An 18,323-nucleotide genomic window follows, 5' to 3' on the forward strand; every position below is an offset into this window, starting at 1 on the left:
TTCCCTGTTGCCTCCAAAACCTTATAAGAAGAATGTTTACCTGTGACAACACTGGGGATTTTGGAGAGAAAGCTCTTGACTGTTCTGATGGGCACACCTCCTGTCTTGTCATCTTGCATCTTTGTAATGATGTCTTCAATCTGAAAGAGGTTAAAGAAAAGAAGTGTTATTGTCTCCCACAGAGTAATAGTAAATGACACCTTTATAAATAGTCAAAATGTGGGAAGGCGCATGCCAACAATAGGTATCAGGAAATGTCAGTCAATACATACAGCAGTAGGATCGTCTGTAGACCACGTGTTGTGGGTGGGAGGTTAGGGGATTACATACAAAAGCATAAAGTATGGTCTGTAAGAATAACCCTCAGTTTAACAAGGTAAGGAGGGAGAAACACATAAGATTCTCGATAGGATCCAACATGGTTGTGGTGAAATCACTTCTCTTTTGCAAAATGGGTTCACATATATGTCCAACCATATGAAATTTCCATATTCAACCTAAAAATAGCAATTTCCTATAGTTTAACTAAATATATTAACATGCTACTGTTAGAAAGTATAGGCAGGGCTGAAGAAGCTGGAGGACAAGTCTCGGTGGTTGTGAGTGGTGGTGTGAAGGGGGCCACCTTGAGCCAGGGCTAAGGTAGAGCAAGGACAGGATTCTCTCCTTTAGGACGAAAGAAGACCACACTCTCAGAGAAAGACCATGAGGGGCTGTGGCCTGGAGCCAGGGGAAATCTTACTGATGAAACCAGATACTATGCACATACAGTGAAAACAGAATAGAGAGAGGTGATGGACTCTCAAGGTTATAGGGGCCTAAACTGGGAAACCAGTTTGTTGCTAAGAATTTACAACCCTGGGCAGAAATCTTCAGAATATGGTACAGAAGAATCTGTAGTAAGGACTTTTTGTTTGGAGAGTTAAGGGGGGGTGGCGGGGGGGGGGGGGGAGAGCAGCTGGAAAAGGGGAGAGGATAATGTTTAGCTTTCTCACACATTTTGTTTCCCTGAGCCACAAAGTATCTTTGAAACACCAAGATGGGTTTCCCGAGTTATTACTTAATAGATTTTAAGTGTAGAAATTTAAACATACCTTGTCTAACATACTAGGAATGCAATTTGAGGGTAAGGGAATTTCTCAGTCAGATGACTAATAACTTCTTTGAAATAAGTAGATAACTTGCTAGAGACAAAGTTAGGATATGGCATATCTTAATAATATATATGTATATACATATACATATACGCACACACAATAGGTAAAATATATTCAGAATTTATTGTGTGCTAGGTACCACTCTAAGTATCGCACACATATCACCCTATTTAATCCCCATGATTATTTCATAAACTAGATTATACTATTATCATTATTTTTAGATTAAAATAATGAAGATTTAATGAGGTATATAAATCAGGGTAGATAAGGTTATGTTGTGGTAACAAATAACCCTCAAAATCATGATGGCTTACTAAAACCAAGTTTTTTTTTCTTTCTCCTGCTACAAGTCTATTACATACAGGTCACCAGGGAGACTGCTCACGGTCAGCCCAGGCTGACAAAGCAGCCACCGTCTGGGATGTTGCTGGTCGTTGTGTAGGAGGGACAAAAGAAAATTCTGGAGAATCTTACACTGGTTATTAAATATGAAAGCCCAGAAGTTACACAGAACTCATTTACTCACAATTCCTTGGCCAGAACTAGTTACACGGCACTACCCAACCGCAAAGGAGTCTTCTGGGTGCCAGGAGGAGAGGGAAACTGACCCCTGTGAGTAGCATCCATGACCACCACGGAGATTAAACAACCGGCCCCAGGTCACCCAGCTACCCAGTTGTGGATCTGAGTTTGAACCCAGCCATAGATCCCAGAGCTCAGGCTTCCACACACCTAGGTTGCTCTGCCAACTGATAAGATTCCAAAAAAAACCCAGCCCAGAATGGAGACCATTCTCCCCTGGGTATTTCTGGGTTTTCCTGAGAGGTACTACTAGTGAGAGGGTATCTGAAGCTTCTGACATCTTAGGCCAGTGGTTGCCAACCGGTGGTCCACGGACCACTGGTGATCTGTGAGGTCTGAAAGGTTGGAAACCACTGTCTTAGGCAATGGATGGATATGTCATGCTAGGAAAAGGGGTCATTCTCTGAAGACCTTCATTCTGTTAAATGACAGGAAAAGGATTGTCATTTACATTCATGTTCATAGTTTCAACTAGTGCCCCACCTTCTGTCCTCGACACACGGCCCAACGATTTAGAATAGCTTGAGTATTACTGATAGTCAAGGAGAGTAATTCCTAGAAAAATGGACATTTTCAAAGTAATCTATGCTTTCATCAATTGTGCTATCTGAAACCCAACATGAGTTACATTGCTGCTTTTTAGGGAATGGCCTGAAAATCATGGGGAATTGGAGGGAAGCCAATATTTCAATTCGGTTAGAACCCTGACATCATTAGATGGTAATGCTTTCCATTCTCTGCTGATGTGAGCTGCACTTAAAGATTAGTCTCCATGATTCTCTTATCCTCTGCTCTGTTTAGTTGCTTTATCACACCATTGAATCTTTATTATTATTATACTAGAGGCCTGGTACACGGGATTCATGAACTGTTGGGGGGCGTGGTCTGCAGGGATTGGCCTGTTGTGGGACCACAGCTCATCCTGGTCAGCTGAGCAGCTGTGGACCCGCTCTCTGAGTGGCTGCTCCCTGGTCTGGCATCTTCTGTGGAGCCAGAGCATTCACCTCTCCAGGGGACCCAGTCGAGGCTGGGCCCAGGGACAATAGCACTGAGAGGTGGCGGAGTAGGCCTCAGTCCTGTGGCGGCCACGAACCCAGGGTCATCTCCCAGCCTCCAGGATCAGCTCTGTAAACCTGGCAGCAGCGCTGTGCAGCCTACAGGCATCCGGAGGAGGTGGCAGGGAGTGAGGAGGAGGAGCTTGGAGCAAGGAGGAAACAATGGCAGCCCAGGTTCCTGCCCATTGGCTTGGGGTTCACAATGGGAGCAGCTGCTCATCCCAGTCAGCCGAGTGGCACTCCCACTGTGGTAGTGCACTGACCACCAGAGGGCAGCCCCTGGTGGTCAATGCATGTCATAGCAACTGGTCGACCAGTTGCTCTGGTCATTCCACCATTGGTTGCTGGGCTTTTATTATATAGGACTAGAGGCCTGGTGCATGAAATTTGTGCAGGTGGGGGGTGTCCCCTCAGCCCAGCCTTCACCCTTTCCAATCTGGGACCCCTTGGGGGATGTCCTGAGGATTGGGCCTAAACCGGCAGTTGGATATCCCTCTCACAATCTGGGACCACTGGCTCCTAACTGCTCACCTGTCTGCCTGCCTGATTGCCCCTAACTGCCCCCTCTGCTGGCCTGGTCACCCCCAACTGGCCCCCCTGTCGGCCTGGTCACCCGCAACTGCCCCCCTGCTGTCCTGGTAGCCCCCAATGCCCTCCCTCCCTGCCTGGTTGCCCCTTACTGCACCCCCTGCCAGCCTGGTTGTCCCCAACTGCCCCCCCGCCAGCCTGGTTACCCTCACTGCCCCCCTCTGCCAGCCTGATCACCTCCAACTGCCCCCCTGCTGGCCTGGTTGCCCCACACAGCCTGCTGCTCAGTCATTTGGTCGTTCCTCACTAACCCCCCTGCCAGCCTGGTCGCCCCACACAGCCTGTTCAGTCGTCCGTTTGGTTGTTTCGGTTGTGACAGTCGCTTAGGCTTTTATAAATATAGATAAATTTCAGGTACAGTGGGGCCTTGACTTACGAGTGTCCCGACTAACGAGTTTTTCGAGATACGAGCCGTCTCTCGGCCGATGTTTTGCTTTGAGTTGCGAGCTAAAATTTGGGTTACGAGCCAGCTTCAGATACCCTATCGCTAGTTGGCGCAGCGAACGTCACAGTGAACGCCACAACATCAGCCCAGCATCACGTGTCTCACTCGTTCACTTTAAGCGGTTAGCTCTTAGTTGAAGCATCAGTGTTGTGCTCGCATTTGTGCTTGCAGTTATTTTGCAAAACTTCTTTTTTCAGCCATGAATCTGAAGAAAGTAAGTGCGAAGGACAGTGCTGAGAAGAAGAAGCGGATGATGTGCATTGAATTAAAGAAATAAATTATCGCAAAACATGACCAAGGTGTGCGTGTAATCGACTTGGCGAAGCCGTGCGAGCGTAGCACGTCTACGATCTGCACCATCCTGAAGCAGAAGGAGTCGATACAGGCTACACCTCCAGCCAAGGGCGTTAAAATAATTTCTAAACAGCGCACATCTATCCATGAAAATATGGAGAAACTGCTAATGGTGTGGTTAACGGAGAAGCAGCTCGCAGGAGATACCATGACGAAGGCTATAATCTGCGAGAAGGCACAAGCTATTTACGCTGATTTGCTGCAGCAGACCCCAGGCACTGCAATGGACGAGGCATCGGGCGAGCTGTTTAAAGCCAGTCAGGGCTGGTTCGAAAATTTTAAAAAGAGGACCGGCATTCATTCCGTTGTCAGACATGGTGAGGCAGCGAGTGCGGATATAAAGGAAGGTGACATCAACGAGCTCATCGAGGAGCACTCCAAGGAACTGACAACGCAGGAGCTAAAGGAGCTACAGACGCAGCAGCACACGGAGGTTTTGCAGGAAATAGATGACACAGGAGGAGGAGGAGGAGGAAGAGGAGGAGGAGGAGGAGGAGGAGGAGGAGGAGGAGGAGGAGGAGGAGGAGGAGGAGGAAGAGGAGGAGGAGGAGGAGGAGGAGGAAGAGGAGGAGGAGGAAGAGGTTATCTCTATAAGTGAGATAAAGGAAATGTTGGGAATGTGGGAGAAACTTTCAGACTTTGTTCAAAAGAAACATCCAGAAAAAATTGCTACTGGGCGTGCGATGGAGCTATTTAATGACACTTGCCTAACTCATTTCAGAAATATTCTGAAAGGGAGGATGAAACAGATCTCATTGGACAGGTTTTTATCGAAAACTCCTGTAGATGAAAGTGATGAAAGCGTGGCGAAAAGGGCAAAAATCAGCAAATAAGATTCAGTTATTCAGTTATTCAGTTCAGCCTTTCTCCTCCAACTCCATCAGCAGCTTTAAGTCGTTTGATCTCCAAGGTAAATGCTGTACATTAAACTTAATAAAACAAGTTCATTGCACTACATTCTATTGTTCAGTATTGTGTTTTTATATAATATTCGTTATTTTTAAATACATTTTTCTTCTTTAAAAACATTTAACAAAACAATTGCGGTTTTTTTTTTGGGTGTCTGGAACAGACTAATGGCATTTCAATTTATTGTAATGGTGAAAATTGATTTGACATATGAGTAATTTGAGTTACGAGCTCCGTCACGGAACGAATTAAACTCGTAAATCAAGGCCCCACTGTATATAACATTATAATTCAACACCTGTGTAAACTACAAAGTGGTCACCCAAGCCCTAACTTCTTATGCTGGCCTACAATGTATGGAGAGGTATAACACTCATTAGAGGTCACAGCTGGATCGAAAGAACAATCCCCTTAACTGACCAGAAAGGGGTTACACTCTAGCAATAATTTACAACATCAGAGGAATAGAAGAATGTTTCATTGGTTCCCAGTTCTTGATTCCTCCATATATTAATATACACCTAAATTCTGGCCTGGACTCATGGAGGGCAGAGGGTCTGCTTCTTGACTTTTTGGCTTGGTCATGTGTCTTGCCTGGCTAATGGGATGCTGCTATTGAACATGATGTGAATAGAGGATTTCAAGATATCTGCATGGTTAGGGTCACCCTTTTCTCTTGCCCTTCTGCAGCAGATAGTTGTTATTCCAAGGAAGGTGAGAGACATGTGGAGCAGAAGGGGCCCATCCCTGACTAAATCAATCAAACCTCAGCTGTCCTGCAGGCTCATGAGGAAGAAATGAATGCTTATTGTTATATGCCACTGCGTCTGGGGTGGTTTTCTATGCAGCAAAATTGTGTCTACATGTTGAAATTGAGGCTCAGAAAGTTTAAGTGATTTATCCAATGACACAAAGCTAGTAAATGGCAAAAGCCAGGATCCTTACCCAAGTCTTCCTGACTCTAATTAATGCCCAAGCTCTGCCTATCAAATCTAAGATTTATCTTTTTATCCTTAACCAGTGCCTGCCAACATGCTTTTCAGATACAGACACTTAATACTGTTTGTATTGAAGGGAAAGTTTAGTTCAGTCCTGAGGGGGTAGAGCAGGAAACAGAGAAATTGATCCAGATAATCAGTTTATCAGCCATCTCAGGATTGATTTGGGCCCAATGACCGATGAGCTCAGCCTTCTCTCTCTTTGTCTCAAGGGTTTAGTTGGATTTATCTTGTACTGGTAGATCACATCTTCTGGGTTGGGAACAGAGAGATGGGAAGGCATATATATATTTATATTTTCTTGATTGTTCAGGTCTATCTAACTTCCGACACCTTTGTTCCTGAGGAAGAGCAACATCAATTCCCTGGCATTCTTTAATATGAAGTTCTGTGTCACTGGGGAGCTTGTTGGACCTAAGTTTCACTGTGCCCATCAGGTAGCAGGTGGCCCTTATCTGACAGCCAAGCGATGCAGAGAAACCACTTGGCCGGCTTGGCTGGTTCTGCCTGGATGGGTCACAACAACCAGGATGCCCTTCTCCAAGGAGATCCAAGCTCCACACTAACATGCAGGTAAAACCTTTTCTAAACAGCAGGAGAAAATGGAAATCATTATACCACAGGGTGGGTTTTCTCTGAAAAGAGGAATATTATGAGATGGCAGAGATAGTTCATTGAAATAGCTATGAAGTATAAGAGAGAAGGAGGAGAAGCAATCCTCTCTTTTCAAACTAAAGCCACAGAAGGACAGCAGGACAGTAAGTCTGAGGCCTGAGAGAAATGCTGGTCTCAGCTTCACTGACTTGCTGTGTTGACCATGGACAAGTTACTTAACCTTTCAGGATGTCACTTCCCTCATCTCTACAGCAATAGCTCTGGTTGTTAAACAACATTCCTTGTTCTAAAACACAAGAGACTTGTCTTACTTGACAAATGCAAACTTGTGTCTGTGAGTAAAGGGTAGGACAGGTAATCAGACCTCGGGGTTCCCATTCCCCATGTTGCCCATCTCCCAGGTGGATCCATGCAGAATGCTCCCCTGAGCTAAGAAGTACAAGGTGTGGGGAGGGTGCTGGGAAGGACCACGGAGTTTTGATGCTTTGAGAAATCATGTTGGACAAATGGCATCAGAAGCCAGATTGAGACAAACGTCCAAGTGGCCCTGACACTGATCTTTCTTGACCAGTCCCATGCCTGCTCATCTCTGCTAACAGAAATGACAAAGGGCCAATATCAGTTTTGTTTCTAAAAATTAATTATCCAATGAACTAATTTATTTAGCTCCTCCAATATTTCCTTAGTGGAAGATTTAAAAATGTTAAGACTAAGCAAGCTATGTTGTCGTTGCTTAAAAAAAATCCACCACAACTTTAGTAAAGAAGGCAGAGTATGCCTCAGGCATGAAGGTCTTTTTTATTGAAGCGTTGCAACTTGACTTTGCAATCACTTGCCTGTTTCTAGCACTAATGACTGTCAGTTCAGCTCCTGCATTTCATTAAAGACCCCTTCTGTTTTCGTATCTGAGAATGAGTGAAAACAAGTTTTTGGACACATCTTATCAGCCCAGAGGCAGAAATCGGAACTGGCAAATGATAATCATATTTCTTAATCCAAAATGTGCATGCTTCATTGAGCATGCTCTGTCCCATATGTGTTCCATAGATTGGGCCTTTTCTCATTTTTATTTTTAAAAACACAGCACACTGCTATTGTCAATTTTTAAGTGTACTCAGCTTCACTTACTGGCTTAGTGGACATGTACTGAACACCTATAAGAGTAGGTAAAAGACAGACTCTGTTCCCCTTCATCATGGACTAAACTTTTTCAGAAAGGCTCAGGGATCTAGGCTAGAAGTTAAGGATGTGTTGGAGACAGAAGGGCCAAGTATGGGTTCTAAAGAAGCTAGGAGGTGAAATACTAAGGAGTATCACTCTCCGAGGTCCTTGGAAGGGGAACCATCAAAGGCTCCCTCCATTTTTCATCATCCCACTCAAAAGCCTGTGATTTCAATGACAGGAGGGAAATTTTCAAATTCCTTGTACTAGCTATGATAATGGTTGAAATGCCAGTTAATTTGTTTTCAGTTAAACTTACTTTTGAATCACCGTATGTGTCTAGTATGCTTTTGATAGAAAGTAAAAAAAGTGCAATCTCCAAACATGGGGGTCTATTTTTTCCCCATGTAATAAGCAATCTGTATGTGAGTGGCCACTGGCATACTTAACTCTGTGAATTACCATCATGGCCTTTCCCTCATGGTTGCCAGATAGCTACCCTAATCTCAGGCATCACTTTTATGTTAAAAAAGAAGAAAGGTGGAAAGTGGAGAGTGTTGGTATAGCTGTACTTGTTCCTAGTATCCAGAAAATCATATTCCTTCCCAGAATATCCCAACAGATCTCTGCTCTAGTCTCATTGGCCAGAACGGGGTCCATGACCACATGTAGCTGCAAAGGAAGCTGGGGAAAAGGGTATTTAGCTTTTCCAGCCTCAACACCACATGGAAGAATGAGAAGGGGAGAATGGAAATGGGGTTAGCTTAACCAAACAACAATGTCTACCACAAAGACCCCGCACTAAAGAGCATTCATAAAGGATGGTTGAGCTGGCCTTGATTCTTCTCAGATCTGTTCTCTGCACTGCAGCCTGTGTGATACTCTACGAAAAATATGACCATTTAATTCATCTGCTTAAAATCTATCTATAGGTTTCTCAGTGATTATTCTGTTATAAAATCTTATAGAACCCTATAGCTTTCCTCTGTATCACTTTAATTTGGACTTGCATTTTTCACTAGACTGTTTTTCTCACCATTTAATCTTAATAGTTGGTGCTCAGTAAATATTTATTGAATGAATGCATGCATGCATGAATGAATGAATGCCATGAGTGTTATATTCCTAAAGAATTTTATCTTGGATTCCAGCATTGAATGGAATGCTTAATATATTAGGATCTTAGGGGTGTTGATACCTGTCCGTTGGTATGTACATTTTTAAGATCATTCTGCTTTGGAAATGGGTTAAATAAACAGAAGCCTCAAGATTCCATAAATTTTAGCAACAGTGTTCAAGGAATTGCTCCACAGGCACCCATGTACCAGCTGAGCTAGAAGTCAGTTCCCCAAAGTATCATACATGACATTCATTACCCAGGGCCATGCCAGGGTAGAAGGATGAAGCAGCATTATTTGATTTGTCTCCCGGAGGCTTATTTTTATGGTTTTAATATTACCATATGTGGTGCTTCATAAATTACTTTTATGGAAAACATTCTTCCCCATGTGATTGAGGAGAAAAGCAGGCAAGAATGAAGTTCTAGGTCAGTGAACAAATGGCTTCTTGATGATGCTTTAGGGGGGATTACTCTCCCCTGAGCTTGGCTGGAGTAGCCAAGCATTAGAAGGCACTGTTTCTCTTATATAAGAATCTGTTGTTTGCTTGGAAACAAGAGCGGAGCAGATCCTTTGAGCAAACCACAGAATAAGGAATCTCTGACTGCAGAAGACCAGCTACAATGCAAACGAGGAAAATAAACACAAACTAATGAAACACTCTAGCAATGTCAGAGAACCTAAAATCTCTATTCCAAGCTCCTCAAATTACCCCAACGTGAGTATGCCATCTGCTGTTTATTGAGAGCCACCCCCTCTTTACAGATAAGCACACGGATGCTTAGGGAAAGGTAAACTGTCCAAGGCCAAATGAGACTGATGAATAATGAGACTATTTGGATGAGACCCAGGCAGTCCTGCTCCAGAGCTGGCTCCTGGGATCACCACACCAGCAGCCAGGGCAGCTCCTGGGAGGCCTTGGTTCATGCAAGTAAGGCTTCAGCTGAGTGGAAGAAGATGTGGGAGATGGGGCCACATCCTATATTGCAAAATTTAATCCACAGTGTGGAAGGCAGAATAATGGTCCCCCCCCCCCCTCAAAGATGCCCACATCCTAATTACTGTGAACACGTTATCTTACATGGCGAAGGGACTTTGTAGCTGTGATTAAGGTTAAGGACCTTGGGATGGGGTGATTATCCTGGATTATCCAGATGGGCTGTCTAATCACACGAGTCCTTGAAAGACGAGGACTTTTCCCAGCTGTAGTCAGAGAGAGATGTGACCAGAGAGAAAGCATCAGAGAGGTGGGGCTTTGCTGGCTTTGAGGAAGGAGGGAGGGTCCACAAGCTAAGGAATGTGGGTGGCTTCTAGAAGCCAGTAAAGGCAAGGAAATAGATGGTCCCCTAAAGCCTTCAGAAAGGTATGCAGCTCTGCCAACCCCTTGATTTTAACCCAGAGGGCCTATTTCAGGTTTCTGTCCTACAGAATTGTAAGATATATGCTGTCTGTAGGCATTCAACTTGTGGTAATTTGTTACAGCAGCAATAGAAAACTAATACATACAGTGACCTATTCATGAGTAAATGTTTGGAAAATCAGTATTCTGCATTGTTTCCAAAACAGATTAGTATTTTCTCCTCCTGGGGAAAAACTGAGTGAATTTCCTCTAACTCCACTACTCTCTGCTCCTTTTGAACAGCTTGACAGTCAAAATACTGGTCAACCGGGAACTGTGGCAGTCTGCTTGGGGGAAGAAGTCAGGGATAAGGACAGGAGCGATATCTGTCTATAACCTGAAGTAATTGCTTCCGTGGCATTTGATATGCCTCAGGTTTTGGTCTATTTGGGACCAATTAGATGGGTGGCTCAGAGGTTATTTCCAGGAGCTTCTTAAATGGGTCACAGTAGCTCATTAATTAACTCTAACACCACATTCTACATATGGAAAAACGAATATCCTCCCCCCCTCACCCCATCTCAAATTTTACCTTGCCACATGCTTCAACCGAGCCCACCAAGGAGAATTGTAGAAGGAGTACCACGTGCAGCATAGCTCAAGTAACCAGGCAGAGCACTATAACATGCTCCAGATTTGAACATGAGGCCGTTCATATTAAGTTTCCACAGAAATATTCTAGTTTTAACATGTATATCACTTCCCGCCTTACTGCTGAAGAGAGGTCAATATCTGTGTTTCCAAAGAAAAACTGGTCCTGGAATATTACAATGTTTTACTCCTGGAGAGGAGCAAGGAACATAAGACCTTGTCCTGCTTCTGACCCCAAGGACACCCTGGACTCTGGAATCACTTGTCCTTTCTGACTCACTTCCGTTCTGACTCTTCCTCAACACTGTGCCCTACTCCAGGCTTAATAACTGAACTGGCAACTGGAGTGAATTTTAGAGCTTAGAAAACTTTATGGAAATCATCTCCTCTCAAAAGCCCGCTGTGGCTCCCTACTACTACAAAAGAAATGCCAAGTTACTGACTATCGAAATTAAGGTCCTCTATCATTTGGCATCCATCTACCTTTCCAGCCTAACTTCATGTTTAAATGGGGAAGTTGCTGTCTACCCCACACAGCCACCAGGAGGAAGAAGAGAAGAAAAGGTTATATGTAGAGCACCTGTGTCTACATGAAAAAGGCCTTCTCCTTCCTCTACTTGTGGGTTAAGGAGTCGCATGGAACCAGGAGGCGGGGAGGAGAGATGCAAATGTGAGAAACTACCTGATTTCAGACAGTGCATGGATCCCAGATGACTAGACTCCAGAACTTTGAGGCAATAAATGTATGTTGTTTAGGCTACCTGGTCTGTAATATTTTGTCTCAGCAGCCCTAGCAAACTAATACACCCCTCATGACTTTACAGATTACAGAAACTGGTTTTCAAGTATTTCTGTTAAACATGTAATGAAAATGATTTCCTCTCATGCTCCCTTCCTCTCCTCTCTCTCTTCCCTCCGCATCCCACCCCTCCCCCCCCAGATGGTGACTAATTATTTCCAGATTAGACAGTGTTCCACATGCCAAATGGACTAATTTGATGTCTTGCATTTTGTATGATTTCCAGGAAGCCACACACATACTACTTCAAAGCTCTGGCTTTCCAAAAGCCAGGACTATGTCTGACATGAGGGCTGGGAATGAATTCCAGATTCACCAACTGCATTCAAAACCAGAAGGGGGAGGAAAACGCTGGTTTCCAGAATCGAGTGAGGAACATCATGATTAGCGTTGGCCTTCTGTTGACTCTAAACTACCTGTAATAAGGAATAAATGTTGACTCTTACACTTAGCGTACACAGGTAGAACACCACACAGACAGTTTGAGAGAGAAGTGACTCAGCAGCACAAATTAAGATATTTTGCATTTGAGTCAACTGAAGACTTACAGTATAATGCAGCAGCAGCAACAACAAAAAAGTTAATTTGTTCTTAGGATGAATGAAATGAAACAGCGCATGGAAGGGGCCACATTAGGAATAGACCACGTTCCCCTCTGACACCAGACCAAGAAGAACCTCCACAAACTATAGTGAGCGTAGGAGCACGTGACCTAGATCTCGTGACAGCATGAAACGGCAGGGGTAGACGTTGGCATATCTATCAACTGAAGTCAAACCAAGTCCCAGGAAAGAGCGTGCTTGCGCTGCAAATGCAGCTTCTGAGCGAGCACTGTGGGCCTGGGCCCCCTCCATATAGGGATCCTGGGCCCCCTCCATATAGGGATCCTGGGCCCGCCACTGGGCAGCTCCAGAAGCACTGCCTGAGGCCACGCCCGGCCCCCAGGAGTCACTTAGTACCTTAGAGTGCAACTACGTCAGTTTGGAAAGGAAGCTTGTTAACCTGTGAGCCTCATCCTCTCTAGGATGAATTAGGTCATCAGATGAGCCAACTCTCACCGGGGAACCCGGAGAACAGGACCACCCAGAGGGCTGGGGACACGGGAAGTGGGGGGTGAGAGGAGGGGTGGAGTCTGAGGCTTGAATTCTAAGGCAGGCAGGCCCAGGTGAGGGGCTGCAGGTGAAAGGGTGTGGGTGGAGGTGGGATAGACTAGCCCCTCTAGAGCCAGGTTCATCCTGAACCCCACCTTTCTTTGGGGGCAATCGGGCCTGGGTGTTCGGGGCTCAGCATGAGTCTCCGAGGGGAGGGGGTTCTGGCATGGTTGGGGGGATTTTTAGTTCTCAGATTGCCAGGCCCTGAGGGGAGAATGGGTGTACAGGAGGGTGGAGGAATGCTGAATGGGGGTGCCATAAAGGCTTCACCTCAAAGAGCCCGCAGAGTGGCTTTCTGCGTGTGGATTTTACCCTAAGCCACCCTGAGATCTGAGTTACCTCTCCACATTTTTGCAGGAAGTATGTAAGACAGACAATCCTCGTTTCCCAGAAATCCTAGCACCTCAGTGGGTGCTATTGGGTTTCTGGATGTCTTCAGGCCAATCCAGAGCATCACTCCTCCCTCCTGCCTTCAAGGTCAAATGATGGTTCCATGGGGGAGGGTGGAGAACTAAGAAAGGAGAAGTGCTCCCCAACCACCTCCCCTGTGGCCTTAACCCCTGAGCCACCTCTCTTGCCTCTTCCCCAGGTTGGTGTAGGGTCCAAGTGATGTAGATGGCAGCTCCTTCCAGAGCTGATAGGGCTGTACCTGGTCCAGCACCCAGGCCAATGCCCTGGGGAAGGGTGGGGTTCTGGCGTGGCTGGGGGATTTCCAGCACCGAGCCTTGTGCAGGACAATAGCATTGAAAACAGGGGTAAGCTCTTTCAAAAATGTCCTTTTTTGTCCCTGAAGGGCTTCCTTTTGGACACCAATTACATGCTGGCTTTGACATTGTCCATGGGCATGGAGAGCCCGGGGAGGTGGCGGGGGGCGGGGGGGGGGGTGAGGGATAGGGGAGGAGATTGTGGAAATGGAGAGAAAAGTGCACATCCAACCTGCATTTGTTTGCGATAATGCATGTGCAGTGGAGAGAGAACGCCCATTTGATAATAACTTCTGACAGTTAAAAAGCCTTTGCCAACATGTAGGTCATTTTGGGATGCAGAGATTTGATGGGAATAGAAATCTGGTGTGTGTGTGTGTGTGTGTGTGTGTGCCTGTGTATACTTGTTACCTTGCAGTGCTGGAAATAAAACTCAGCCAGTAGGCGGTTAGAATTCAGTTGCTTCTCAGCAGGGAGGAACGAGAGCCCTTTTGGGGGAATGTGATGGCAGAGGTGCTGGCCTCCCCGAGGCCACCGAGCACGCTGGGAAGTGCCCCTTCCTGCTGTTTCTAGCACATGGCTTGGGTGTTCCACCGGGGTCCAGACTAAAGCCCTTTGGAGTTTGAGCCCCAAAGCCAGCTGGAGAAGGGACCGTGCACAAGTCTAGCAGCGCAGTGAGCGGCTGGGAGAAACGTGGCTTTGACAGTGGAAACTCTCGGTGAGGAAAATCCGGCGGTGGGGACTGTGTCCAGAGGCCAGAAAGAAGCGCAGAGCTGCCCATGGCTCTGAGCACCGGCAGACGCAGGGGTGACAGTGATCCCCACCAGACGGGGAGGCAACAGCATCCTCCTGATGACACCCCAGTTAGGTTCCGACCCTCCCTCGTCTCCCCATGCCGGCTGTCCTACCTTGTGGCTCAGGCAGGAGCTGGGTGCATTCCCAACTGTCTGTTCAGAGCTGAAGCAGCTCAGGAAGAAAGCATCAACAGAGACCTCTACCTGATTCAAGTTCATGATTTTAAGAGCTTTCCCCCCTAAATTATAACTTGCTACGAACAGTAGTCAAATTACTGTGCATCCTCCAAGCACATCCCATTCCCAAGGGGGGGTTGCAGATGAGTGGGGTGGGCCTGGGGTCTGAGATCCACAATGGGGTGCAGCCCCCAGGGACCAGGAGGCAGAGTGCTCCTCCCCACCCCCCACGGGGAGAGTCTGGTGTGAAGGTCCCTGCGGTGCCTCCATCAGGTGCTCTTCACACCCCGGGGAGGGCGTGTGTTTAAACTGTCAGGTGCCACCCGGAACTCCGCTAGCTGTGTAACCTGGGCAGGTCTGTGCCTCAGTTTCCTTCTGCGAATCAAAGGGTTTTGACAGCTCCTAAGACCCTCTCCAGCTCTGATCATCTCTAAGGCTCTTCCTCCAAATCCACAGCTTGTCACCTCTCCTAGGGCGTCAGGGAATGCTGCTTAGGGGACACGCAGGGTGGGCACTGGGAGAGGAAAGTTCCCGCCTGATCCTCTCCGTCCTGCACAGCCTCTTCCCTTCCTCCACAGGACGGACGGGAGGCCCAGCTGAAAGGTGGGATGGCCACACACTGGCCCCTGGCGCTGCTTCTCGGGAGTGTGGAATGTGCAGAAATTCAGCTCCTCGCTGCTCCCTGCCCAGGGTGAGAGGAACCGGGGTCCTGCCCCATCCTCTCCTGGGGCTTATGGTTCCCAGCACTGGGTGAGGACCCTCCTGGGTGCCTCCCTTCTGGGGTTCCAAGCCACAGATGTCCAGTGCTGCCACCCCCCCCCCATCCCAATTCTCCCACAGGTCAGTCGCTTAATAAGGGTCCTATTTCAATCTTCATTTGCCTCATCCTCTCTCTCTCTCATTTGCTCCAAACTCAGATGGGAACCGGGGTGTTATTAAGTGGCCTCTCTAAAGTCCCCCAAATAACCCTGGAAGCCTACTGCCTGGATCAAAACATCACCAACTCTCTCTTTTTTTGGCAAAGACTTCAGGGCCTTGAAGAACTCTGCTGTAGTTTGCGAGCCATCTGGAGCCTGTAGGAGCTTAGTTCAAGTTGTTCTCAAGGAGACCTGCTGCCGGCAACAGCCCACAGTGTCCGCCCCGCTCCCTCAGCCACGTGGACGCTCGGGCTGCAAGCGGCACCTCCAAAGTCAGGCTGAACCGAGTTTAGCCGCCACGGCCGCCCAGCCAAGGGTCCACTGCGTTAAATAATCCACAGGCTGCTTCTGGGTGTGTAAACACAGCCGGGCTAACGTGGGCCTGAGCCGACAGGTGATTTCACGCATCATTTAACTCTTTGCATTGCCGAGGAATGCAACAGAGACGAGATAATCAGAATAACTTCATCTTTGTAAATGGAACAAAATATTGCAAGCTAACTGTAAAAGCAGCATTCACCTGGGCAGCCCGCGGAGAAAAACAAACGCGGGCCTTTGTTACAGTGATAACTGGTACACCTTCCCTTTCTCTCGAGCATTTCTCAAGTCCAGTGGGAGGTGCCCCTCGCCCTCTGCTCCCAAGTGCTCAGAGGCAGGGAAAGAAAAGGAGTGGACAGGAGAGACAGAGAACACAACGAGGGCTGCACACCCTTGACCTTGGAGCCTTGGTCTGAAAGGAGCCTTGAAGCCCCGAGGCAGGGGTCCCTGCCTGTCACTGCGTGGAAATGCAGCCCCGGGGGCTGTCTGCCCAGCAGTTGTCTCCAGCATTGAGCCATCCCGTTCGACCCTCGGTTTTAACCTCTTAGCCAGCAGATTGCAAGTGAAAGCTGATACACCGCTATCTTCCGGAAGAGAAGGGTTCACAGCTCAAGGCAAACAGCTCACTGCTCTGGAACAACAGGGTGGCTTCAAGCCTAGTGGTGGTTTAGCACCGCCAGCCAGTGCAGGTGCTACGGGCAAAGGTGACAGGTGGCCCCCTACCCCCTTCTTGAGTCTTCTAACCTTCGCTGTTGGCCAGGCGGCCTCCTGGCGGGGTCTAGCAGAATCCTGGGCCAGTTGGCTGGCTCGAGCACATCCCTCTGCAGACCGCTGCTCCATATGGACTGAGCTGAAAGCCTGGCTGGCAGGGCCAACAGTCCTGTCTGCATCATCTACGATACACGGATTAATTGTGGGGCACGGGAAGCCCTGCTCCAAGGCCTGGGCAGACCATGGGCCTTTGGAAAGAGTGCAAACGGACAGAAACTCTCATGTTGTCCGGGAAGAAGAAACAACCAAAACTTTTAAAATGTCATCGCGGGAAAAATTCCTTGCGGATGTTTAGTTGAAAGCTGAGATGGAACCCCTGACACCCCCGTCTGGCCGGGAGTCTCCAGGGCCCACGCAGGGCTGCTGGGAGAGGTTTGGAATTCATTCTGAGAAGCACACAAGATGAAGTTGAGATGTGGGCCCTGCGGATCTGAAACGAAATATCCCTTCACTAACACGGGTGTTTAAATCCCACCACTGACTAGTGGCTGAGCCATAGGAAAGGTTACTGCCCTTGCACGTGAACCAAGCTCAGGGAGGCACGTGGCGGAAACCTTGCTCTTCCAGCCAGCCGACACCTCTCTGGTTTGGGAAGGGAAACCTATGCTAAGAAGGTATGCATCCCCCTCAGGGGCCCCGTTCCTCCGGTTCATGAGTGCTCAGGGTGCTGCTGGCCTCAGGGAGCACACAGGCTCTCAAACGCTCCCCCCACAGTCACATCCACCCCCACAGTGGAGGGTGCAGGGAGGCACGCAACGGGAAGAAGCGATGGCTTGGGAAAGCTGCTCTTTTGCAGACGTGTTGTTCCTTCCGGGGGCCACACTCACACCCACTGGCTGTGTGATACACCCATGCGGCAGGCATCGGATGCTTTCACTGTCATGGACAAAGACTGATAACCGGGAGGAGTGGATGGGAAGTTTTAAAGCCTCCGTCCAGGGCAGGATCCCAGTGGCAGGTGGTAGCAAGGCTCCCGATGCTGGAGAAACGTTTGCACCTGCAATATCAGTGCTTCACTAACATACCCCGCGCGCACCAGCTGTGCCTGATGCTGTGGAGGACGCGAACGCATGGGATACTAGCACGGAGTTTACAGTTTACCACGCAGGAGTCCTTACACCACCTGGAGGTTTGATCCCGAGACCTCTGACCTCTGACTTCCGTGTGTAGAGAAGTCCAAAGTGCTGAGAAGAAAGGCGATTCTTAAAACCCCAGTGGGGGACAGTCCTGCAGGTCCCTTCCCCTCAGTGTGGCCATCCCTCCTTTGCACTACAGGTGCCCACTGCCCTCATGGTGGTTCCTTCCTGCCCCTCAAGACCCCTCACCTGGATGCCCCACTTGACATGCTCTTTACCAAAAGTGCTTCCACTCTATGGTTTTCACCACTAATGACACTTATGAACCTAGCCCAGGGCCTGCAATTCTAGGACCCTCCTCTTTTCCTAAAATGAAAAACAAAACTGTGATTCTGATTAATTGACACTTGCCTTCATTATGAGAGAATTTGCACAGGGACCTCTGGACATCAAATGCCGGTTTAATCCTGCCCAGGAGAGCCCCCGCGTGGAGCTGCCCTGTGCTTTTGTGAATATTCCCTCTGACTGGGCAATGCCGAGTGTGCTGGCATGCTGCCTGGCACCATGGAATGCGAGGGTCCCAGAAACCTGGCACGGGGCTGCGGATGGAGGTTTTACTTGGTTTATTGTTCCAAGATTTC

General features: G+C 47.8%; 1 protein-coding gene across 12 annotated transcripts in view; it reads right to left on the reverse strand.

The window, feature by feature from the left end:
- RGS6 (regulator of G protein signaling 6) overlaps nt 1–18,323 on the reverse strand; it is a 483,467-nt gene that overhangs the window by 150,241 nt on the left and 314,903 nt on the right. For all 12 annotated transcript variants that reach the window (XM_059691684.1, XM_059691693.1, XM_059691692.1 and 9 more), the window contains one exon: nt 41–140. In XM_059691684.1, coding sequence (XP_059547667.1) covers nt 41–140 — 100 coding nt within the window. The remainder of the gene's footprint in view (nt 1–40; nt 141–18,323) is intronic.

Source organism: Myotis daubentonii, chromosome 1 (assembly GCF_963259705.1).
Source record: "Myotis daubentonii chromosome 1, mMyoDau2.1, whole genome shotgun sequence".
NCBI lineage: Eukaryota > Metazoa > Chordata > Mammalia > Chiroptera > Vespertilionidae > Myotis > Myotis daubentonii.